This window comes from Prionailurus bengalensis, chromosome E3 (genome assembly GCF_016509475.1).
Source record: "Prionailurus bengalensis isolate Pbe53 chromosome E3, Fcat_Pben_1.1_paternal_pri, whole genome shotgun sequence".
In the NCBI taxonomy this organism is placed as follows: Eukaryota; Metazoa; Chordata; class Mammalia; order Carnivora; family Felidae; genus Prionailurus; species Prionailurus bengalensis.
The window spans coordinates 9,987,529-10,010,894 of NC_057357.1; the positions used below are offsets into that span (position 1 = coordinate 9,987,529).

General features: G+C 56.0%; 1 protein-coding gene across 3 annotated transcripts in view; it reads right to left on the reverse strand.

The window, feature by feature from the left end:
- Nucleotides 1-23,366, reverse strand: part of LOC122471347 (NADPH--cytochrome P450 reductase) — a 63,476-nt gene that overhangs the window by 575 nt on the left and 39,535 nt on the right. For 2 of the 3 annotated variants that reach the window (XM_043559824.1, XM_043559826.1), the window contains 13 exons: nucleotides 10,322-10,370; nucleotides 5,816-5,944; nucleotides 4,319-4,468; nucleotides 3,669-3,793; nucleotides 3,256-3,345; nucleotides 2,889-2,987; nucleotides 1,838-1,954; nucleotides 1,616-1,734; nucleotides 1,215-1,396; nucleotides 953-1,102; nucleotides 404-674; nucleotides 189-334; nucleotides 6-91 (listed from right to left, as the gene is read on the reverse strand). In XM_043559824.1, coding sequence (XP_043415759.1) covers nucleotides 6-91; nucleotides 189-334; nucleotides 404-674; nucleotides 953-1,102; nucleotides 1,215-1,396; nucleotides 1,616-1,734; nucleotides 1,838-1,954; nucleotides 2,889-2,987; nucleotides 3,256-3,345; nucleotides 3,669-3,793; nucleotides 4,319-4,468; nucleotides 5,816-5,944; nucleotides 10,322-10,370 — 1,713 coding nt within the window. Of the gene's footprint in view, nucleotides 1-5; nucleotides 92-188; nucleotides 335-403; nucleotides 675-952; nucleotides 1,103-1,214; nucleotides 1,397-1,615; nucleotides 1,735-1,837; nucleotides 1,955-2,888; nucleotides 2,988-3,255; nucleotides 3,346-3,668; nucleotides 3,794-4,318; nucleotides 4,469-5,815; nucleotides 5,945-10,321; nucleotides 10,371-16,914; nucleotides 17,664-23,366 lie in introns of those variants that run through there. The other variant, XM_043559827.1, reaches the window with a different exon arrangement.

Sequence of the window (23,366 nt, forward strand, 5' to 3'; positions counted from 1 at the left end):
CTCACCCGCAGACGTAGATGTGGGCACCCCCCTCGTGGATCAGCTTCCACAGGTGCTCCTTGTCCCTCTTCAGTAAGTGCTGCACGTAGACCTGGGGTCGGGGTGGGGGGGTGGGCAGAGGTGGCAAGGTGACGAGGCGGGTCCCGCGGCCCTGAGGCCCAGCCCAGAGGGGCCGCCCGAGGCCTCACCTTGTGGGGCTGCTCCCGAGAGAAGGCCACGTTGAGCTGGGTGAGGGAGCCGTCCTTGTGGAACTGAGTCAGCTCTTCGCGGTACAGATAGTCCTCGTCAGACCGGCGGCAGCCGTAGTAGAGCAGCGTCTCCCCCACGTCCTTGCCTGGGGCGGTGAGCAGGGGTGAGCAGGTACCCAGGCACACGGAACCCCACCCCATGCCCACACACTTACCCTGCTGCCGCAGCCAGGCCCGCTCCTGGATGAAGCCTATGAAGGGTGCCACCCCTGTGCCAGGGCCCACCATGATGACAGGGGTGGTGGCCTTGAAGGGCAGGCGGAACTGGGACTTGCGCACAAACATGGGCACCAGGGCCCGGCGGCAGTTCTCCCCTGCAGGCTCCTTGGCCCGTAGCCAGCTGGTGGCCACCCCCTTGTTGATGCGGCCAGACTTGGTCTCGTACTCCACCGCCACGGCACAGATGTGCACAGAGTTGGGGTGGACCTGGTGGGAGTGGGGCAGGGGTGATCACACCTGAGGCCCTTCTCTCCTGCCCCCCCTGGCCCTGTCACCCCAGCCTCCTCCTCTTCTCACCCTTCCTGGTGCCCAAACCTCGAAAGCCCCTTTCCAGCAGCTGTCCTGGCTGGCTCTCAACACCAGTAGAGAGCCGTTTGCAGTCTCGTGGTCCAGCCCGCTGGACATGAGGCGCTTGGGGCAGAGCTGGGGCCACAGCTCAGGGCACCCATCTGCTGTGCCCTCCCTACGTGGGCTGGGCCTCGCACCTTGGAGGATGAGGCGATGGAGTAGTAGCGGGCCTGGAGACGAGGCAGCAGCTCACACAGGTGGTCGATGGGGGGCCGCAGGGACGGGTAGTCCTGCAGGATGGCCAGGATGTGCCGCCGAGCTTCCACCACCCAGCTCAGGTACAGCTCCTGGGGAAGGCCAAATGCGGGGTGAGACCTGGGGGGGAGTGAGGGGAGGCGCCGTGGCCCAGGTGACAGGGCTGAGGTGGTGGCTCCCCAGGTGCGGCGGCAGCAGGCCTACCTTGCCCTCGCCCGAGGAGGACGCCATCTTGCGCAAGTGCTCCTGCTCAGAGGGCTCCGAGGCGTACTGTGCCAGCTCGTAGAGCACATTGGTGCGTGGCGGGTTGGTGATGTCCAGGTAGTAGGTGAGGGCCGTGCGGTACGAGGTGGGGCAGGGGAAGGGGTGCTTCTTGTTGGACTCCTCTGCAGGGAGAGGGGAAAAGCATTTGGGGTTAGTGGCCGCTGCCCAGCTAGTCTGTTCCAGAACCTGGAATCGTGGGGTCTTGTGTCTGAGGGCCACGAGGGCACCAGGGCTTTGGGCTTAAGCAGCTCAACCTATCTACGGCTTTGCCAGGGGCCCATTCCTGCCGGCTGCCTCGGGTCCCGGGCTGGAGGGCAGGCAGCCTCGATTCCAGGACTCACCGTCCAGATTGTTCAGGGACATGATGACGTCCAGGTCAGCACCCAAGATCTTGCCGAGCTGGCTGACCAGGGCAGAGTCATTGGCTGGGTAAACGGCCACATGGTCCCCAGATTCATACCTAGGGTTGGTGGGGGGGTGGATTCGAGGCTCAGGAGGGGGTGGAAGGCAGGGCCCGGAAGCTCTGAGAGGGGTGGGTTGGGGGAGGGGGTGGCTGCCAGCACCTGAGTTTGGAGTCTGAGATGTCTAATTCCAGGTGCATGAGGTGTCGCTCAGTTCCCTGGTTCAGCTTCCGGTTGGTGGTGACCTCAGCCAAGAACGGATTCTTGGCATCAAAGGGGCTGGGTGGGAAAGAGAGCAGCTCAGTGATTGGCCAGGCCCTCAATCTGAATCTCCCTGCCCCCAAGGGACCCTTCTGGTTTCACAGAACACAGGGAACCTTAGAGCCAGCCTCCCAGGGCCCCAGGAAACCTCTCCAATTATGTAAAAGGTTCTCCCAACCAGATTCAAGGCAGTGCCCCCAGTGACCCCCAGAAGTGGGCAGAGCTAGGTTATCAGTGTCTCCATTTACAGATAAGGAAACTGAAGCCGGTTCCTAAATGTGGGGGAGACCCTTCACCCACTACCTGTTTGTGGGCTGAGTGCACAGGAGGACCAGGCCCCTTGTAGATGGCTCCCTACGACAGAAGGTGCCTGGGTCCTGCCTGCACAGTCACTGAAACATTGGGTTTCCTGTTAAAGCAGGGCCACTGGTCTTAAATCCTCAGGGTGTTAGGGGGACTTTTTCCTGGACAGCTCCAGGAATCTGGGCACCACCCCGTGGTAAGGCAAGTCAGGGGCCCAAGAGAGGAATGCTGTTTTTGGATAAAAAGTCCAAATACTGAGGCAGGCTTTAAGAAAGCAAGTCCTTCCTGCCAGGGTTCAACCTGGACCCACAGCCATACTCCGGATGTCCTGCTCCAGGCACTGGTAGGGGCCTCCCCACCCCCGGATACTTAGAGCAAAATGTCACATTAAGTACAAACTGAGCAAGTGTCTCCTGCTGGCCGCGCCCTGGCCTGAGGGACCCCTGGGAGAGAGCCAGGGGGCAGGGCCTAGGTGTGGGCCTGCCTCTGTTCCTCTGCTCTGGGCCTTACGCCCTCCCGTGTGGTGGAGGTGAAGTCATGGGTGCTCCCACCCACACCCACTCACGGGCAAGGGCCTGCAGGGACTCACAGGACTGCCAGCCATTGGGGCACCCACGGCCACAGGCCCCCAACCGTGCTCTCTACTCACGGTTTCTGGTTCTCGTAGCTCTTCAGTCGGCCCATCTCTCCCGTGTACACCTTGGCCACGTCTATGTCTGTGTGGACCACGAGCTCGTACTGGCGAATGCTGGCAAGGGGAGACAGGGTGAGGTGGGGAGGGTCCGGAGGATGGTGGGAGGGCTGGGGAGCCTGGGTGCTGCAGGCTTCGAGGCGATTCTGGGAGAAGGTGAGGAGAGCCCCCCCAGTGCCCGTCCCTTCCAGGCAAAGCCCAAGTGCCTTAACGCGGGACCCAGGACCCCCTGGTCCTGTGACTGAGCATCTGCCAGCTTCTCCTGGCGTCCCCGCCGGAACCCAGCGGGCCAGGTCTCCCACCCCGTGTGCGGACACACACTCACCTGGACTCCTCTCCGGTGGCTTCCACCCCAAAGTGTTCGCACACGGCCGGCCAGAACTGCTCTCGCCACGTGATGAAGTCCTCCTCCAGGCTGGTGGGAGGAGGGAATGAGGCCGGCCCCAGGGAGCCCCTCTCCCCGCCCAGCCCGAGGAGCCTCCTGGGATGGGGCCCGAGCCACCAGGTGGCATTTGGGGCGCTTTTGCCACCAGGGGCATTTGCTAAGCAGGGGCGCCGGGAGCCCAGAGGATGTAGAAAAGTGAGGGGGGGATGGCGCCGGCCTTCCCTTGCCCTCGGTGATGCCTGTACAGGTGGCTTTGCACTCCCCTCACGTGCCAGAGTCGGCCCTGACCCTGTGGGTTCCCCAGACATGCCGGCCGGGGTCGGGGCTCCGGGGAGGGGGGCCCGGGCACTCACTTCCCATCGTCATCGCCCATCCCCAGCTCGAAGATCCGCTGGGCGCCGAGCTGCTCCAGCCGCTTGTCCACATACTTGCCCATGGCGTTGAAGTGCTCGTAGGTCTTGTTCCCGAGACCAAACACCTGTGTGGACCCAGGGACGGGTCTGAGGCCTGGTCAGCGGTCAGGGGTGGGTTTCCCCCGTGCCCCCCAAGGGTACACCGCACCCTTGGGCCTCTACATCCTCCAGACAACTTGCACTGTGAGGCGGGCCACCTCTGGCCCCTGGAAGTGGCTTTGTTTCAGTGGCATGCGGCCCCTAGGCCTCAACCCTGGGCGGCCAGCAGGGTCAATTCACCCTCCCTGCCCGGTGTTCCTGGCCCGGCCTACAGCGGTCAGCCTGCTGCACCCTTCTTGTCTTTGGTCTACCGCAAATAGTGCCCCCGGAGCAAAGCGGGGCTGGGGACCCGGGAGCAGGGACTGTCAGCACTGGGGCCCAGGGCAGAAGAGAGGCCTGACCTGTGAGCAGCCCTCCCCGCCGGGTCCCCCGCTCTAAGCCTCTGTTCTGACACCTTGGCCTGCCCTGGCTCATCAGGACGAGGTGGGAACTGAGGGTCCAGAGGCACCGTAAGGTGCAGAAGCCATGGGAGAGAAGATGGGGAGGCTCACCGCATACTTGACTCCAGAGAGGTCCATATCCGTCTCCTGGAGCCAGTCGTAGAAGTCCTGTGCGTTGTCCGTGGGGTCCCCCTCACCATAGGTGGCCATGCAGAACACCGCCAGGGAGTTCTCGATCTCCGGCAGGCTGCCCAGGTCGGCCTGGAGAGATGAGAGCAGGGCCCGGGCCCAGCGACCGTGACTGAGCCTATGTCAGGGGTGTGCCTGATGGGATGCAGACAGGAGAGCCCAGGCCCTGCCCAGGGCGGCTGCTGTGGGATGGGAGGGAATGATTCCGTTGGGAAGGGGCACGAGCAGTCGGAGAAGGCTGCATGGAGGGGGCTGACATTTGAACCAGTGCCTTTCCAAAGGAAAGGGAACAGCAGGCACAAAAGAACACGTGTAAGGGCCTGGGTGTTGACAGGCAGAAGCAGGCTGGGTTCTGGGCCACCAGCCAGCGCGCAGAACGTGGTTCTGTGCACCGGGCCCTGGGCGAGAACCTCATGGTCCCACAACGTCCTGGGACCACAGCAGGGCCTGAGCTCTCGCAGATTCCTAACCAGCTGCTGGCTAACTTAAAACCCAGGTCTGCGGACAGACGGGCGGCGGTGCCGGTCCCCAAGACCCAAGGGTGGGGGTGGAGCGGGTGGGGGACGGTTGGGTTTGGGAGACAGAAGAGCTCGTGTGGTGAACTCAGGAGAGACTGGTTTTGGGGGAAAGTACATCTGGCAGCAGCCCCATCAGGGGAGGAGAAAGATGGCAACTAGGACCTCCTGCCCGTCAGCCTCTTCCCTTACTGTCCACCACGTGTATGTGGGGCTGGTGGCCTGGCTGTCATTAGCTCCCTGACCCAGAAAGAGGCAAGCAGACGGCTAGAAGTTTCTTGGGCTTTTGAGCGCTGCTTCCATGTTAGGGGAAGGACAGAGAACCGATCCCTTGAGGACAGTGAGCAAGGTGAGCCTGTCCCTCGGCGCCACGCTGGGGGCAGAGCACCTGGAAGGGACGCTGAGTCCTTCAGACTGAGTCCAGTGGTAGCTGGAGGGAGCGACAGGTCCACGGCAAATGGGGGCCTCTACCCCAAACCTCAGGCTCCCCGGGCCCCTCCCCAAGTGGCCAGACACACCAGTTAATGCAGCCTCATTTCAAAGCCCAGTGAAGGGCTCCCTGAGATGGCTGCAGGGGGGTGGAGGGAGAAGCGGAGACCCCTCCTCCCCAGACTGCTGAGACGCCTTCATTAACAGGCCACGCCCCCCTCCCGTGCTTGCATCCCCTCGCCCCGCCCTGCCCCGCCCAGAGCCGAGCTGGGAAGGCTGAGCGTGGGCGGTGCCAGGCGCCCAGGCGCCCATGCGCATGCCTGGGGCCAGCTGGCTGCCTGGACAAACGACAGGAGAGGCCCGTCCGCGTCCGTCCCTGTGGCTGACTCGCCCTTTACACACGTCCACGATCCGGATGCCCTGGCCAGTGCTACTGGGGGAGCCAGGAGAAGGGTCGGGAGTGGGGACTACTCACCAAGTCATACTCCTCGGGGTCTGCAGCCATGCCCCGCATCCCGTAGCGGTGCGCGTCCTTGGACAAGCGGTTGGCAAACTCTTCCGCCGTCCCCGTCTGGGAGCCGTAGAACACGATGATGTTCCTGCCCTAGGGAAGGCCAGACACGTGGGGTCAGTGAGGGACCAAGAGCCCAGAGGCTTCTGCAGAGACTCTAGGTGGCCATAGGGTGGGCTAGGCAGGTGAGGTCTTTCCAAGGCATCCTCTTCCTTCCTGCCCCAAGTCTTCCTAAGTCACTCCGGGGCTATCGTACCACTGCCCCGGCTACTGTGGAGGACAGTGACAAAGGCCACCCAGACATGCAGCTGCTCAAGGTCACACTTTGGACAGATTTTTAAAGAACACGTTAAAAAGCACGATGTAATGTTCAGTAAAAAAAAGACCAAACAGTATTCTAGCGTAATCCAATTTTGTTCTCTACGCACAATGGTGTCCATATATACATTATACACACACACGCACAAGGGAAAAAAAATCTAGCAAGAAGTATACCATGAGTCTCCAAATGGAGAATTATGGGTAAGTTTTTCTGAATACCTGTTCTTTATAAAAATCTAGACAAAAGGAAAGGTGCCCAATGGGCTGGCTCCCACATTCTTCATTCCACCCTCCTCCTCCTGTGGCCTCTACAGCTGGAACTTTACTCCCCAGACTCTCAAGGTGGGGCAGCAAATTTGGCCCAGCAAATCAACGTGCTTTACGAGGTCTGGAAGGTGGAAGTGAGGTACAGGCCACCTTCTGGTCCCTTTATGTAGCCATGAGGTTTCTCAGCAGTAGGATTTCAGTGCCCTGACCCCTAGAGGGGTCTCTGATTTTTGCATGGAGCCCTACATATAGGTACAAAGGAAAAAAAAAATGTATGGATTATAATTGCTTTAAAATGTCTGCATACCTTTTACATTTCCTGAATTTTCTACCAATCATTTAAAAAGGTATTTTACTTTATTAAAAAAATTTTTTTCTAATGTTTATTTTTGAGACAGAGCATGAGCTGGGGAGGGGCAGAGAGAGAGGGAGACACAGAATCCAAAGCAGGCTCCAGGCTCTGAGCTGTCAGCACGGAGCCCGATGCCACGAACCACAAGATCATGACCTGAGCCAAAGTCGGACACTTAACGGAGTCAGCCACTCAGGCACCCCTAAAAAGTTATTTTAAAATAATCACTTACAGGGGCGCCTGGGTGGCGCAGTCAGTTAAGCGTCCGACTTCAGCCAGGTCACGATCTCGCACTCCGTGAGTTCGAGCCCCGCGTCAGGCTCTGGGCTGATGGCTCAGAGCCTGGAGCCTGTTTCCGATTCTGTGTCTCCCTCTCTCTCTGCCCCTCCCCCGTTCATGCTCTGTCTCTCTCTGTCCCCCCAAAAAATTAAATAAACGTTGAAAAAAAAAATAAAAAAATAAATTAAAAAAAAAAATAAAATAATCACTTACAAAAACTACTTTATAAAAAAGAAAGGCTTATAGAATATCAGGCTAAGGGGACAAAACGGGATACAAAATAGCAGCTAAATGTTTACAGCGGCATCAAAACATATGAAGAACTTCAAAATAAGCCTTAAAAGGAGCGCCGGATAGTTCAGCCGGTTAAACGTCTGACTCTTGGTTTTGCCTCCGGTCACGATCTCAAGGTTTGTGGGTTCAAGTCCCATGCGGGCTCCACACCAGCAATGCGGGCGCTGCTTGTGATTTTTCTCTCGCACCCTCTCTCTGCCCCTCCCCTACTCTTTCTCTCTCGACATAAACTTAAAAAAAAATTAAGCCTTAGGAGGAACCTGCAAGAAGTTACGGATAAAGGGTTCAACCACAGGGAAAGGCCCTGGGTTTGCAGGGGAAGTCTCAACACAGAAGAGGTCCAGTTCTCCGTTACCAATCCAGAAATGCAACACGAGCTGGCAAAAAATCTGAACAGCTCTTTTTACTTCCTCAAAGTGATATCAAAAAATAAATATAAATTCATCCGCTGGAACAGGATTGAGCAGCGAAAAGGAACGAAGTGCTGATGTGCAACACAGACCGGACAAACCCTGAAGACGTGATACTAAGTGAATGATTCCACTTACACGAAATGTCCCAAACCGGCAACTCTGTAAGGGATGCAGGCAATTAATAAAGTGGACGAGCGGTTGCTTTGGGCTGTGGGTGGGGGTTAGGAATTAGTGGGAAGTGGCTGCTAATGGCTATGGGGTGGCCATTTGGGGTGCTGAAGAGGTTCTAAAGCAGTGGTGATGGTTTGCATAAATCTGGGAAAACGTTAAAAAACACTGAAGGATATGCTTTTTTTTTTTTTTTTTATCTGAGAGAGCGAGTGCAGTGGAGAGGGGCAGAGGGAGACAGAGAATCCCACGAGGCTTCTCGCTCAGCACAGAGCCCAACGTGGGGTTCGATCTCATGAACCATGAGACCATGACCTGAGCCGAAATCAAGAATCAGACGCTTGACTGACTGAGCCCCCAGGCGCCCTGAAGTGTATACTTACTTTAAAAGGGTGACCTGTGTGGAATGCACACTGTCTCATTAAAGCTGTTACCCCAAATGCATACATATGAAATAATGGCCAGGAAAAGGGGAAGAGTTGTGTGTGGGGGGGCAGAGCCTAGCAGTAAGGATGATCAAAACCTCAGTAACTGAAACTGTAGGATACTGAACACAGAAAGCCAGATCGAAGCACTGGGACAGGAAAATCTAGAAAAAGGTCCAAATACATATGGGAATTATGTATTTGATAAAAGCAGTGGAGAAAAGGCGGGTGCTACTACACGGGACTGAGCGGTGCACAAAAAGGAGCCGGATCCATGCTGCGCGGCTGGCGCTGGGATAAACTCCCAGCAGACTGAACGTTAATTATGAACAAGGAAAAAGTACTAGGAAGACCAGAAGAAAACGTGCAAGAATTCTTTCATCTCCTTAGAGTCAATGACTCCAAGTCCAGGAGTCGCAGGAAGAACAATAAAGTGCACTGTGTAACTTGTACACACACACACACACACACACACACACACACACACACAACGCCAGGTGAAAACACAAACTACTAACTGGGGAAAATATCTTTAACTCGTGTCACAAACAAGGGGTTAATCTCCCTAAAATGTTAAGGAATTCCTCGAGAAGGCTCAATCCCAACAGAAAAGTGGGCAAAAGAGTTGACCAGAGAGGGGGCGCCTGGGTGGCTCAGTCAGTGAAGCATCTGACGCTTGGTTATGGTCATGATCTCACGGTTTGTGAGATCAAACCCCAAGTTGGGCTCTGCGTTGACATTGTGGAGCCTGCTTGGGATTCTCTCGGCCCCTCCCCTGCTCTTGCTCTCTCTCTAAAATAAATAAACTTAAAAAAAAAAAAAAGATTTGAACAGAGAATCCATAAAGAAAGAAATGCCATCATCAGCTACAAAAATCTGCTGAAATGCATTCATAAGGAAAATGCAAATTAGAAGTGCACAGGGATATCTGCTTTTAACCTAGAAAACTGGCACATCCCCCCCCCCCCGCCCCCCTCCCCGACTCATCGACTCGGGCGATACGCTCTACTGGCAAGGCTTTGGGGCAACAGGTTTTCTCACACACGGCTAACGAGAGTGCCCTGGTGTGAGCCAGGGTCGGGGGAGGGACAATCTGGCAGCTTCTATCACACTACAAATGCACACACCTCTGGGTCCAATGATTCTACTTCTGGGATTTTATCGTATTAGCAGATGTGGAAATTGGCCTAGAGTCAGAGCAGCATCGTTTGTAAGAGGTAGAAGTTAGGAACAGTCCAAGTGCCCACTGGCAGGGCAGTGGCCAAACAAATTCTAGGATTCACGGTCACAGGATGAAATCACTACGCAGCTACAGTAAGGAACGAGGGGGGGGTCTCTGAATCGCTAGGGAAGAAACGCCAACATAGATCAGCCAAAAAAAAAAAAAAAAAAAAAAAAGCACGGTTTATAACCGAGTACGTAACAGGCCAGCTTTTGTGTTTTAAAAAGATGTAAAATGAGAATCTGGGATTTTTTCCCCCTGCGGGTGCATCAAGAAGCTCTAGAAGGATCCATAAAATACTAACAACGATGATGAGTGGCAGGAGAGAGGCTTTCCCCTGAATAGTTTGGGATTCTGATCATGCGCATGAGGTACTTTCTCGTAACATGTAGCAAACAAAACCGGATCAGGCTGTAGCTGCGCTCCGGCCACAGCTATGTGAGGTTTCCGTCTGCTCGTGGGCAGAGCCTGGACCGGGAGGGAGGATGAGGGACGGTCCCCAGAGTCAGAGCGAGGGGAGACCCTTACAGTCTGGTTTGTTCACCAAGTAAACATCGGAGGGTAAACTGTCCCAGGAAAGCAGAGCACCTTTGACGCTTTGGTTAGATGAGAATGTTCTAGCCCGCTCTTCCCTCCGCTCCAGTGAAGCTGGCCTTCTGCTGGACCTCCCTCCCCCGGTTGCCAGGGCCGCGACCCCCCGCAAAGAGCACAGACACACAGAAAACTCACCGTCTTCTTCATCTTTTCCACAAAGCTGCTGTCTTTGACAGAGGAGGTCCTGAAAAACAGAAGTAGCTGATGGGCAGGGGGCACATGTGGCAGCATGCAGGGGAGCCCCAGCTCTGGCCCGAGCCGCTCTGCGGTGACCACGCCAGCCGCGCCTCTGGCTGGGGGACAGGACCCTGGGCGGGGCCTCCCCGTGTCCTCTACGGCAGGCCCGAAGCCTCTGGAGACACCACCACCTTCAGAGCCAGGACCTGCGGCCCCAGACAGAGGAGAACGAGGGTGGAGGGCTTGACTCCCATCCCGTGCCATCCAGCCAACAGTTCCGATGGCCCGGTCACCCCTCTGATCCCCACAGGCTCCCAGGGCCACAGACCGGGGCAGGCAAGTCCCTTCAGAAGCTGTCCCAGCCTCGCCTGACATTCTGCTCCACACTCGGATGCACCGATTTATATGCCGCTCCCTCGTGATGGCCTCAGCATTCTGTCCCACCGCGGCCTCCAGCCACTTCCTCTGCTGACAGACCCCTGCTCCACCCCTGAACCCCCTTTCCGTCCCCCACACTGGGCCACATTACCTGTTCCCTCCTCTGTGACCATGGCACCTTCTAAAGCCCCAGACCTCGTCCTCTCCAGAGAGGAGCCCGTCTACTCTCCATTCCCTGCTGCTGGCCTCGTGCCCACTCCCTCCCATTTCCTATCCTTTCCCTTCTCTCTCTCCCTGTCCCAGGCCTGCAGGGCCAGGAAAAGATGCCCAGTGAGCCGCGCCAGGGACTCTCAGGCCTATGCCAGCAAGGTGCAAAAACATACCTTTCTCTGAACGGCAAATCTTTAGATTGTGTGAAATACAGCCCGTCTAAGATATGGCTGTCTCCATTCAAAACAAAATGAGTAATGGGGCACCTGGGTGGCTCAGTCAGTTAAGTGTCCGACTTTGGCTCAGGTCATGATCTCACAATCCGTGAGTTTGAGCCCCACGTCGGGCTCTGTGCTGACAGCTCAGAGCCCGGAGCCTGCTTTGGATTCTGTGTCTTCCTCTCTTTCTCTGCCCCTCCTCCACTCTCTCTCTCTCAAATATGAACAAACACTAAAAAAATAAAAATGAAAAAAAAACCACGACACGATTAAGGAAATGAAAGGCAAGCCACAGCATGGGACAAGATGTTTGCAACTTATGTCTATCTGACAAAGGACTTGAGCTGAGAATCTCAGGAATCCCTACACGTCAATTAGGGAAAGATGAAGAATCCAACAGAAAAACTGTCAAAAGACTTGAACAAGCACTTTCCTTTTTATTTATTTTTTTAAGATTTTAAGTAATCTCTACACCCAGTGTGGGGCTCGAACCCACAACCCCGAGATTGAAAGTCATGTGTTCTTCCAACTGAGCCAGCCAAGCGCCCCTTGAACAAGCGCTTTCTTAAAGACAGTCTCTAAATGGCCAAAGGACATATGGGAAGGTGCTGGAGGTTAGCAGTAACCAGAGAAACGGAAAACAAAACCCCAGTGAGATCTGCACACGCACCAGAATGGCTACCACGGGAGAGACGGAACGCATCACACGTAGGCAGAGCTCTGGTGGGGAGCACAGCACGGCCCAGCTGCCCTGGAACACCGTTTGGCAGTATCTCCTTAAACCTACAACCCGGCAATTCAGTCCCTGGTAGACAGTGGGCAGAGCACTTTGGTGCCTGTGCACCAAAAGCTGTGCATAGAAGGTTCCAGCAGCGTTAGACACGCGGGTGCCAAACAGGAAACAACCCTAATGATGTCCATCCGCAGGAGGACAAACAAACAGTGGCACATTTACACGATGGAATATTCTCCACCGCAGCAGTGGAAACCCACAAACGATCGGTACACACACGGGGAGGAGGGAGCCTCAGGGCGTAATGCTGAGTTCGAGGCGCCGGATGCAAGGGAAGGCACCCGTACGACTTTGTTATGCAAGGTCCCCACGCAGGAACAGGAGGCAGGACCCGGGGAGGGACGGCAGGGGCGCCCGGGGTGCTCGAACAATCTGTGCCTTGATCCAGGTGGTGGTTACCCACCCCCGCTCACGAGGCGAGGTCACCCTGTGTGTACCTTTCTGCAGATACTGTATCTCAAGCACACTCGCGCTTACACAATTTGCTCCCCAAATCCACTTTTTCCGGCAACCAAGACCCTCGGGAGGCAGGGGTGGCAACGAGGTGGAGGGCCGAGCAGCGGCTCTGGAGCCGTGCGATTCCCAGCCTGCCCCTTTGCAGCTGCGTGAACTTGAACCTCAGCCAGAACACGGGACCAACAAATACCGCTTCGGAGGCTTCTCCAAATGTCAAATGAAGAAAAAGCACAACAGGCACGCAGCACGCAGTCCGGCAAGCGCAGGCTCTCGGCGGCACCCGCCGCCCACTTTACAGGAAGGCTGCCGGAGGCCTGACTCGCGGTCTGACTCCAAGGTCTTTGCTCTTTCCACTACATCCTGTAGTTTCCTGCGCGCGGGAAAGTGCAATAAAGCAAAAGCGGAGTCAGCACGCACCTGCACGTGCGTGCTCACACACGTGTACACAACCTACAACCGCAAAAACGTGGTATCTGCTGGGGCCAGAGGCCTGGAGTCTGTGGAAAGACCTCGGTGAAGGCTGCTTCTTTTTTTTTTTTAATTTTTTTTTTTCAACGTTTTTATTTATTTTTGGGACAGAGAGAGACAGAGCATGAACGGGGGAGGGGCAGAGAGAGAGGGAGACACAGAATCGGAAACAGGCTCCAGGCTCTGAGCCGTCAGCCCAGAGCCTGACGCGGGGCTCGAACTCACGGACCGCGAGATCATGACCTGGCTGAAGTCGGACGCTTAACCGACTGCGCCACCCAGGCGCCCTGAAGGCTGCTTCTAAGGACGCCTCTGCAAAGCTGCTTAGACACGTGATTTTGCAGACATAAAGATAACAGACTTGTTTACGCTCCCCTGGGTTTCTCACTACATTGGCAGCTCCAGGACCAGAGCCACTTTTAGGACCCCAGAGGGAAATAACATCACCTGTGGGGCCCCAGGGGCGGCAAGGCCTGGCGCCCGTCTTGGCCACTCCAGCTTCTTCCCTCCACCCCAGAGGCGCCCCGACAGGCAGCTGGGGGCCGGCTGCCCAGACCTCCCACCCGGAGATGGCCCAGCTGCCCAGGAACCCCGAGCAGGCCCTCCCTGACTCCCCGTTACCCCACCCAGCACCCCCTGGGGAAGGCCCACCCCTAAGGGCGGCAGGGCCAGGGCAAGAGCAAGAATGGAGGCCCTCAGGCCGGGGCCCCCCCATCCCCCACTCCGACCCATACTCCAGAAGAATCTGGTGTCTGTCTGGACATCTCGGATCGCATGTCCGACTTCTGTCCCTGCCCTGCCACGAGCAGCCACGTCTTCCCTGCCCTTCCGGTTTACGCTCCGCCTAAGCCAGAGCGCTTGCCACCTGTGCCCACCCGTGCGCTCACACGCATGTTCCCCCAGGACCCTGTGAGGTGAATACAGCAAGGTGCACAGGGTTGGGACTCCCACCGCGGCTCACCTTCTGAGTTCTGAGCTAGGAGAACAGACTGCCTGCATTTCAACATAAATCAAACTCAAATCCAAACCGATGCTTACATATCAGCCAGCTAGGTGAGCGTTTTTGATTAGATACTCTAAGAAAAGAGCAGGCACAGAAGCACATGCAGTTTCCATTTATACGGTGCTGTGGCTGTTCAAGACCCACTGATCGTACGTTTTAAAAAATGGTCAGAAAGATGAAGTTTAAGAGGTGTGAATTTCTCCCCAACTGAAAAGTGGAACAAACTAAATGCATTTAGTTGACACCTAAAAAGCGCGAGGTGACTCAGTCAGTTGAACGTCCAACTTTGGCTCAGGTCACGATCTCACAGTTCGTGGGTTCAAGCCCCGTGTCGGGCTCTCTGCTGACAACTCAGAGGCTGGAGCCTGCTTCGGATTCTGTATCTCCCTCTCTGTCCCTCCCCCACTGTGCTCGCTCGCTCTCTCTCTCTCTCTCTCTGTCTCAAATATAAACATTAAAAAAAATTTTTTAATACATTTTATAGTTATAAAACTGGGGGCAACTCCAATGTCTAAAAATCAGGGACAGGCTGGACAGGTTACGCAGCACAATATGACACTGTTCACTACTGAACAGGGAAGCGTGGATCGCCTCTATGGGCGTGGAAGGATGTTCTTGATTCACTAAGTGGAAAAAAGCAGGTTATAGGATAATGCAGGCGACACGATCCCGTTTTGTTTAGAAGGGAGGGTACAGAAGCGCACATGTGATGGACGCCTGGGTGGCTCAGTCAGCTGAGCATCCAACTCTTGATTTCAGCTCAGGTCATGATCCCAGGGTGGTGGGATCGAGCCCTGGGTCAGGCTACGTGCTAAGTGTGGAGTCTGCTTTAGATTTTCTCTCTCCCTCTGCCCCTCTCACATGGTCTCTGAAATGAAATTAAATGCATAAACAGTTTTAATAAAAAAAAAAAGGGCACGCGTGAGCACGTTAAGGATTGTTCTCTCCCCGTGTTGAGTGCCTGGGAGTCTCTTTTGTTTCCTTCTACGGCTGATTTCTACTCCTAACCCCCTCACCCCTGTTCTTCCTACAGTGAACACGTAATGCTTCTGCAATAAGAAAATAAGAATTACATTCTAGGTTTAGAAACGTGCGTGGATATGGACAGATTTGGGAGGTTCCGTCCGATAAGGACAATTGGAATGGCTAAGTCCCGAGTAGAGATGGCGTCAGAGATGCAGGGCTGAGGACCACAGAGGCCTCTGATGCAGAGCGCGTCTCCACCCTGCAGATCCCCTGGGCCTCACCGACCTCCTGCTCACCGTTGCCCTGGGTCGCCCTCCGTCTCTGCCCACAATGCCCTTTCTCTAACTTTGTCCCACGAGCTCCTATGTACCCCATCTCCGAAGACACAACATACACTTTCCTCTTCAGAGCACCCTGTTTGTCACCACCTTCAATAGGGCACAGGCCTCGGTTCAGGCCCTCGACTCCACGTTCGCGACTCATGGCTCCATCTGAGGCCTGGGGGGAGCTGTCGGGGCCTCGGCACTGGGCACCGTGCCTGGCACTGGGCACGGCCTCTGGGGCATCAGGCCTGAGAGGCTGTTGGAGGGGTCAGGGTCTGCCATCAGCAGAAAAGCCAACTCTTGTCTCTTCTCAAGGACTGAGGTTTCCATAGAAGCCGCATCTGAAGAAGGGGGGCTTGAAGACACGAGGGGTGCCCTGCCGCCCTGAGTGCCTGCGCCAGCCTCCGCCTTCCGACGGCCTCCCACCAGCTAGGGGAGAGACAGGCTCTGAGGGCCATCATGGAGGAGGGAAGGGCCCAGCCCTCCGAAGGGGAGGAGGCTCCGGTTTGAATCCTGGATCCGCCACCAACTGGGCCTGTGGTGGCATCGCCAGGCCTTGGACTTCTCTTACTGAAAACATTGAATCTTGGCTTCTGCAACGTCCCCTCCCTGTTCCTCGTACAGCATTGGGAGTGTGGTTAACTCTCAGGGATAAAGAGGGTGTTCCCTAGAAGAGAGCCACCTGGGTCACTCTGTAATTTCAAAAACGCCCAGTGGCACAAAGTGGCAAGTGCTAAGACCAAAAGGGGGGACCAGACAGTCCACCCACAGGGCATCTGCAGAAACCGGGAAAGGCCCCCCAGAAGGGCTGGGCTCTATTCTCAGACAGAAAACAGATCCCAAGGGAAAGCCACGGAAACCGGGCAACTGACAGGCTCTTGGATGAGGCCTGTGCAGCCAGCAGGGAGCTCAGCCCTGGCGGCCCAGGGGTGCGTGGCCTCTGACCCAGACGCATGGGGCTGGAATGCCAGGCTGGCGGCTCTGGGAGCCGAGGGGCCCTCCAGGTCTGGCTGAGAATGTTCGAGGCGGGGAGAGATGGGCTAGCCCTCCTGCCCCTAGAGGAAGTTCTCCCAAGAAGCCTGAGCACCTCTGTGCTTCAGCCCCTGGGAAAGGAGGCATGCTCCCATCTTTTCCCCTTGGCTTCAGGGCTGGCTTCCAGAGATCGGGGGCAGATCGCACCCCATGGGGGGAAGGGAAAGCCGAGGACCCTAAGGAAGACCCCTTGCCTCCAGTCATTGGCCTGACATGACACGGTACAGTTTCCTACTGGTCACATGTGGCCTCGAGGAACAGTAGAATCCACCCTTCCCCGCCCCCCCCCCCCCCCCCCCCCCGGCAAAGCCCTGATGCCAGGCTCAAGGTGGCAGAGTTCACCTGCTTGGCCTGTGCAGGTCCACACCTGAGCGCCCTCAAAGTCTAACCCAACCTGACAGCTTCATCCTGGGATGTGCCCCTGGAACCTGATCTTCCCCAGGTGGAAGACTCGGTGACTGGGGCCTTCCTGGTTTCCAGTCCAAATCCCTTCCTTTGGAAGTGGGGAAATGCAGCCTGCAAGCCAGGACCAAAGGGGCTGATGGTCCTATGCCCTGCTGAGCCCCCCAGGGGACTGCTCCAACTCTGCTGGTCAACTCCACAGGGCACCCTCCTCATGCATCTGGGGCGTCCCTGTCCAGGAAGGGGCCCCCCTCCCGAGGGGCATCAGCGTGGTCTGCAGCAGAGACACGTCTGGAACTGACCTCAAGGTTGGCTCGTCCCGCGGAGAGGAGTACGTGCACCCCATGGTTTCTCTCCCGACCCCGGGACTTAAGGGAAGAGGCAGCTTCCGGCTGTCCTCCGGGAAACAGGCAGGGAGCCTGCGGCTAGGAAGTCGGGCTCTGTCCATCTCTCCGCAGTGCTGGTGGGGCCGGCAGACTGGCCTGCGTCTCTAAAAGTTCTCCCCAGCCCTCTCGAAGTGTCTGCTGAGCCCCTGCTTACGTCTGTCCCCACGGGCGCAGGCAGGACTTGGGACTCCAGCCTGAGACCTCCCGTGATCCCCTGCGTTTGGGCGTACACCCCTCCTCCTTCTGTATGGACCGAGGGAAGGAGAAAACCTTTCCAACCCCGACTCGGGTCTCCTTGGTAACTGTTTATATCGGAGTCCTTTCTCCCTACTTCCTCCCCCTTTCCCAATTAAAAAAAAAAAAAAAGGGAAGTCTTGAGGCTGAATAGAGCTCTTCTAGACACTAGAAGGCAGCTGTGCAGGTTGCTATGGCTGGGCTGTCTCTCCACAAAGGAAGCGGCATTGATCCCGCTGCCAGGGCGCCTCAGGATCATATTAAATTAGTTCTGGTTCCTGTCTTCCTCCCCACAAAAGAACTATGGGCAGCAGAGCCCAAGATGCGGGGCCCAGGTCACCTGGGAGCAGCATGTATGCAGAGGGCAGGCCTGCCCCCCACAAGGTGGACCCCACATTCGCTGCGGAGACATTTCCTCCCGGCGGCGGGGGGTGGGGGTGGCGGGGGGCAGCCCATCAGAGGCCCCCCAGGACAAAAAACCAGCAGAGGAGATGGCAGCTGGGTCGGGCTTGGAGCCCAGAGACCACGCGGGTCCAATTAGAATTTTCTACTCCCAAATTGGGAGCAGGAGTCTCTCCATCCAAGCTTCAGAAGTCAACTGCGGGATGCACGAAAGGGAGGGCGGATGAAAGCACTGAGTCACTTGCATGAAGATGAACCAAGATGTCCCCGGGGTGATTCATTTCCTTTCCAGTCCCGGCAACACGCAGAGGAGTTTGGAAGACTCCGACTCGAGTGTCCTTTTCTACAGCACGGATTTCTCCTGAGACTCTCCCCTGCCCTTGGCGACACACGAGGCAGCCAGGCAGCTGCTGTGGAACAGCTGCCTTCTGGGGCCGGTGTGGTGGCCGGTTCTCCACCCTCAGGGGCAAGGAGCCTGCCACCAGAGAGGGGTGAGCCGGGGCAGGCCAGCCAGGGCTGTGGCTGAAAGCAAACGGTGTGCAAGAGCCGCCTTTTGTGAATACAAAGTGATTCCCCGGAGCTTAAATAAGAACCAGCAGGTGAACAAGGGCAGATCAGCAGGGGGCACCCCGGGAGGACACTGCCACCAGCAGTGGCTGCCCTCTGGCAGGTGGGAGGTCATGAGTCAAAGCCAAAGCAGGGAATGGGAAGTATAACTTATTGAGTGCCTACTGTATGACAGTTAGTATTCAAGGAACTCTACACTGTATTTCATTTAATCTTCCTCACCCTGCCAGATGGGCTCTTGGATTTCACAGCCAAGGGCAGCGAGGCTCCGGGGACAGTGGGAAGCCAACTCCGGGCCTGTGGAAGCCCAGAGCCACAGCAGCGCATGGCGGCCCCCACGAGCAGAGCAGACTGTGTGCCCCCATCCCACCCCATGGGGCCAACCACCACTGACAGGAGTCACCAGGCACGCTCAGAGAGCACACTTCCCGGCCCCTCCCGGGGATCCTCGGCCTTTGTCATTTGGCATGTTCGGAGGCTCGAGGGGGCTGCCGTTTCCTTCAGGGACATCGTACCATACAGCCTTCAACGCGTATCCACCAACACGCACATCAGGCCTCCACACCTGCCGTGCGTGGCCCAGGTGGCCTGCCTTCCCAACACCGCGGGGCAGCACGCTGGCCTCTCCCTTCCAGCCCTACAGACCCCCGGGCGGTGACTCTGGAAGACTGGGTGCGGGCAGGGTCAGTGCTCTTGTGCAGGAGAGCGAGAGAGACACTGAGGTCCACGGCCCTGCTCGGGGTTATTCGCCAGTGACAGTGACAGAGAGAAGTCATCCTCTGCTCAGATGCCTTGTTCTCTTGTCTCCATCGGCTTTGCCATTTGCAAATGGAGACGAGAGCCCTGTTTTACAAAAGCCCCAGCCCAGAACCCTTTCTCTGCAGTGCTGACACCTTCTGCTCTGCGTGCGCTGTTCTCCTCGCAACCTCAGGCCCCTTGCCAGTGCCCGCCGGTCAATGCCAGTGCCACTGGGTGACCTTCCTCCAAGCCACTCCAGCTGCTCTCAGGACTCTGCCCCGGTTCAGTCCTTCCCTTGGGTCCCCTTTAGTGTCAGATGAAACCCACCCCGGGGAAGGCCCGAGGCCCTGTAACATTTACCCCCAGGCTTTTCTCTCCTGTCTCAGCTCGGTGACCCCTGACCCCCACTGTGACTCCCAACCCACTAGTAACCCTGATGCTCTCCATGACCCGACCCCCTCCATCAACCTCAGTCCCCTCCACGAGCCCCAATGCCTCCGTGACCCCCGACTCCTTCATGATTCCCAATTCCGTCAGCGACCCTCGACTCCCTTCATGACACCTAACTCCCTCAGGGACCTCTACCTGGGCTCTGGCAGACACACCATTGCCAGCGGAGCCCTGGCTTCTGCACACGTCTCTGCTCTGTGTGCCCTGCTCTGTCTGTGCCACGGACCCTCGCCGATGTCCGCCTGTCTATGCCAACGCCAGCTTTCTACTTAGCCTCCCAGACTCAGTTTGGGGGGCACCTCAATCCTGACGTGCCCACCCATGGAGGGCTGACCCTCTTCTGCATTCCCACCGCCTCTAGCAACACTCTTCTCTCCCACATGCACCGGAGCCCCCAAGGACACTGCTCACCCCTGCGCCCTGGTGCCTGGCACAGAGAGGGAACCACGGGCAGTGAGCACCGGGTGCTACTCAGCGAGGTCGAGAGGTCCACGCCTTCCCGGACAGGCCACCTTTGGAGTTGTAGGCACAAGGCAGAATGGCAAAGCCACGCCGGTCTCATCAGGGGACAGGGAGGAAGGAAAGGCAGTGAAGCCGCTCACGGTCGGGGGGGCAGTGGAAAACCCAGGTCTGCGCTTGCGGGGGCGGCGTGAATACCCCAGAGCCCCTCTTCTCGCCACTTCCCGACAGCGGGAGGCTTCGGGCACTGTCCACCCTCCGCGTCCACAGAAGCCTATCCTACACACTCTCCTCTTTGCACAACTCCTGTGTGTTTCTATTTGCACCTTCGGCAGAGCCAAGGACGTCTCTCTAGCAAGAGTGACCCTGAACTGGATGCGGACGAAGTCCGGCTCATTCTCCATCTGTCGGCACCCGCCAGACGCAGGCGGATGGAAACGAAGTTGGCGGCCTCGGCTCCTGGATTTCCTGGCCCTTCTGTCGAGAGCAAGCCCCCAGATAAAGATCACATAGGAAAAGGAGCTCCTCTGTGGCTTTTCAGAAGCAAGCCCCAGTGGGATGGAATGGGCAAAATCCAGACTGTGGGAAACTGAAACAAGCGATCTGGTTCTGGAACAAAAACGCTGCAGGGAAAAACCAGGGATGGAGGGGAAGCCTGTTCGGTGAGAGACTTCCTGTCATGTTGAGGAGAAGCCAGGCCCCGAAGGCCGCAGCCACATAATTCCATTCACATGACATTTGGGAAAAGGCAAAAGTACAGGGACACAAATAAGATCATGGTCACTAGAGGTGGGGGTGGGTGGGTATTAACTGCAAAGGGACACAGTGGGGGAGGGGGTCACGGGGACTTTGGGTAAAAGGAATTTATTCAAAGTCCCTCCCCCTCCCCCCCAATCAACACTTAAAGACAAAACTCACAGGTGTCTGCACTTGGCCCTAACTCTTTTGTTTTTCTAGGTCAAGGTGCCCTACATTCTCAGAAAACAGACCCCAACTACAAAATGTATTCTCCTCTAGCCTGACTACAATCTGCATCCCAGATGAGCGCCCCCCCCCCAAAAACCTGCCACTTTCTGTTCTGCCTGGCCAAGAATCAAGCCCCTCCCCATAACCTCCCCCCCCCCCCCCCCCCCCCCCCCCCCCCCCGGGCACAGCTGCGACCCTTATCACATCCTTAAAACAAAAACGCTTACAAGGTCCAGCCCGACCTGGGGGTGACACCTCTCTTGATGTCTGGCCCCTCTCCTCCCTTGGCGAGTGAATAAGCTCTGTCCTGCTTGTTGACCCGCTCTTTGTCAATTCTTTGCCGCCCACCATCACCGGCCACCCTAACACGTGCGATGTTCTAGATCTTGATCGTAACACTGGCTGCACGACCGCATACCTCCGTTAGGACTCATCTGCACATAAATTATACCTCCACATACCTGGCCCTCCGAGGGAGGGAGACTTTTAAGATTTATTTATCAACGGCAGTGCAACTACAATCTTGTTTAGATCCTGAATTTTTGAAGAAGTGTGAAAAAAACAGATACGTATCGGTCAGTCAGGGAACGACAAACAAACGCTCCTGGGTGCCCGAGAGTCCCGAAGCTTGCCGCTGGCTCTCAGGGGTGTGAGGACAATGGCAGAGAGTTGTGTTCAAAAAGGAGAGGAGAAGACCGAACTATTTTCACATTTCACATGAAGTGTTTCCAATTTACTAAGAAATCCTGATTCCTTTATTCAGATCCACATATGACTAATTATGAAATCGGACTGCTTTAAGATAAGCCGGGAGCAGCGGGGACGGGAGGAAACGAGCCCCCACGGTGGGGGGGGGGCTGTGTTCACATCTTCTGGGCCCTGTCCTTCCGCGTTTGTTTGAAACGTTCCGCAATAAAAAGCTTTGTTTTTCTTTAAAGCACTCTCAGGCGCCAGACGTGAGGCCAGAGGTATGTGTGGAGGCCACTTGGGCGCTTCTTGCCTCCAGCAGAGCAGAGGAGGAGCCCAGCGGCCCGGGCTGGGCCGGGCTGGCCACCTGCTCAGCTTTACCACCACTGGCGGGCGTCACCGTGGGGCCAGAGCCTCGGATTCTTTTTCAAGAGAAGCTGAAAGTCTGGGTTTGATGCGCCACCCTTTTCAACGTTCTAATTTCAAATAACGTCATAATTTAAAAATGTAAAACTCCCTTGGGGCGCCTGGGCGGCTCAGGCCTCTGGAGCCTGCTTCCGATTCTGTGTCTCCCTCTCTCTCTGTCCCTACCCCGCTCACAGTTCTCTTTCTCTCTCAAAAATAAACATTAAAAAAAAAATTTTTTTTAATTAAAAAATAAATAAATGAAATAAAATAAATAAAAAAATTAAAAAATTAAAAATGTAAAACTCACGTGTAAGCCAAGGTCAGCCTGTGGGCCACTCTGCCCAAGAGGCAGCCACAGGTACATGTTAGTGCTAGTCCAACAGTGGACCCGGACAGGAATGGGACGCTGTCTCTGCATCATGGGAGGCAGAAATACAAATGGCCATGCCACAAGAGGGGTGCTCCACGCAGAGCGCTGTGTTACGTGTGCGAGCAAAGTGGGGGCTCCAGGGGGGGGGGGGTCCTGGAGCTTCAGACTCCCGTGGGAACCATCACACCCCGGGTGCCCTGCGACTAAGAGCTGCCCTAGCGTGGAATGCTCTGTCCAGAGGCACAAGCTGAGTGAAGGCTGAGGACTAAGTGTGAGTGGATGGCAAGGAGCCACTTTCGGAATTATTACCACCGTCACTAAGAGAACGTGCTGCTCTCCTGAACGAGCCTTTAATTGCTATTAATATAACTCAGAAGATCTCCCTGGGGTAAACAACTATGTTTGTGGATTAAAAGGCTCAATACTGAAGGGCACTTGGGTGGTTCAGTTGTTTGAGCGTCCGACTTTGGCTCAGGTCATGATCTCACGGTTCGTGAGTTTGAGTCCCACATCAGGTTCGCTGCTGTCAGCGCAGAGCCCGCTTCGGATCCTCTGTCCCCCTCGCCCTGCCCCTACCCCACTTGCACACGTGCGTGCGCGCTCTCTCTCTCTCTCTCTCTCTCTCAAAAATAATAAATATTAAAGAAATAAAAAAATAAAAGGCTCAATACTGTAAAGTGCCAATTAATTTATAGATTTGATCCAATCCCAACTAAAACCCCAGCAGGGTTTGTTTTCTCCCCGCTTTGGTTTTGGTGGACATTGACATTCTGGTCTAAAAGTTACATGGAACGTCAAGGGCCTGAAGAAGACAAAAGAATCTTAGAAGAGAACAAAGCTGGGGGACTTGGCCTACAGATATCAAGTCCAGAGTGACTATGGGATCACAGAAAATGGAATAGTGTGGTCCCGTTGAAGCAACAGAAAACAGACCCATAGGACAGAACAGTCTAGAATCTGACCCGCATACAGACAGTTACCTGATTTATATCACCAGTGACACTGAAGGGCAGTGGGAAGAGAATGGTCTTTATAACACCTCGTGCTGTGTCCAGTGGATGGATATCCGACGGGGGAAAAATGAACC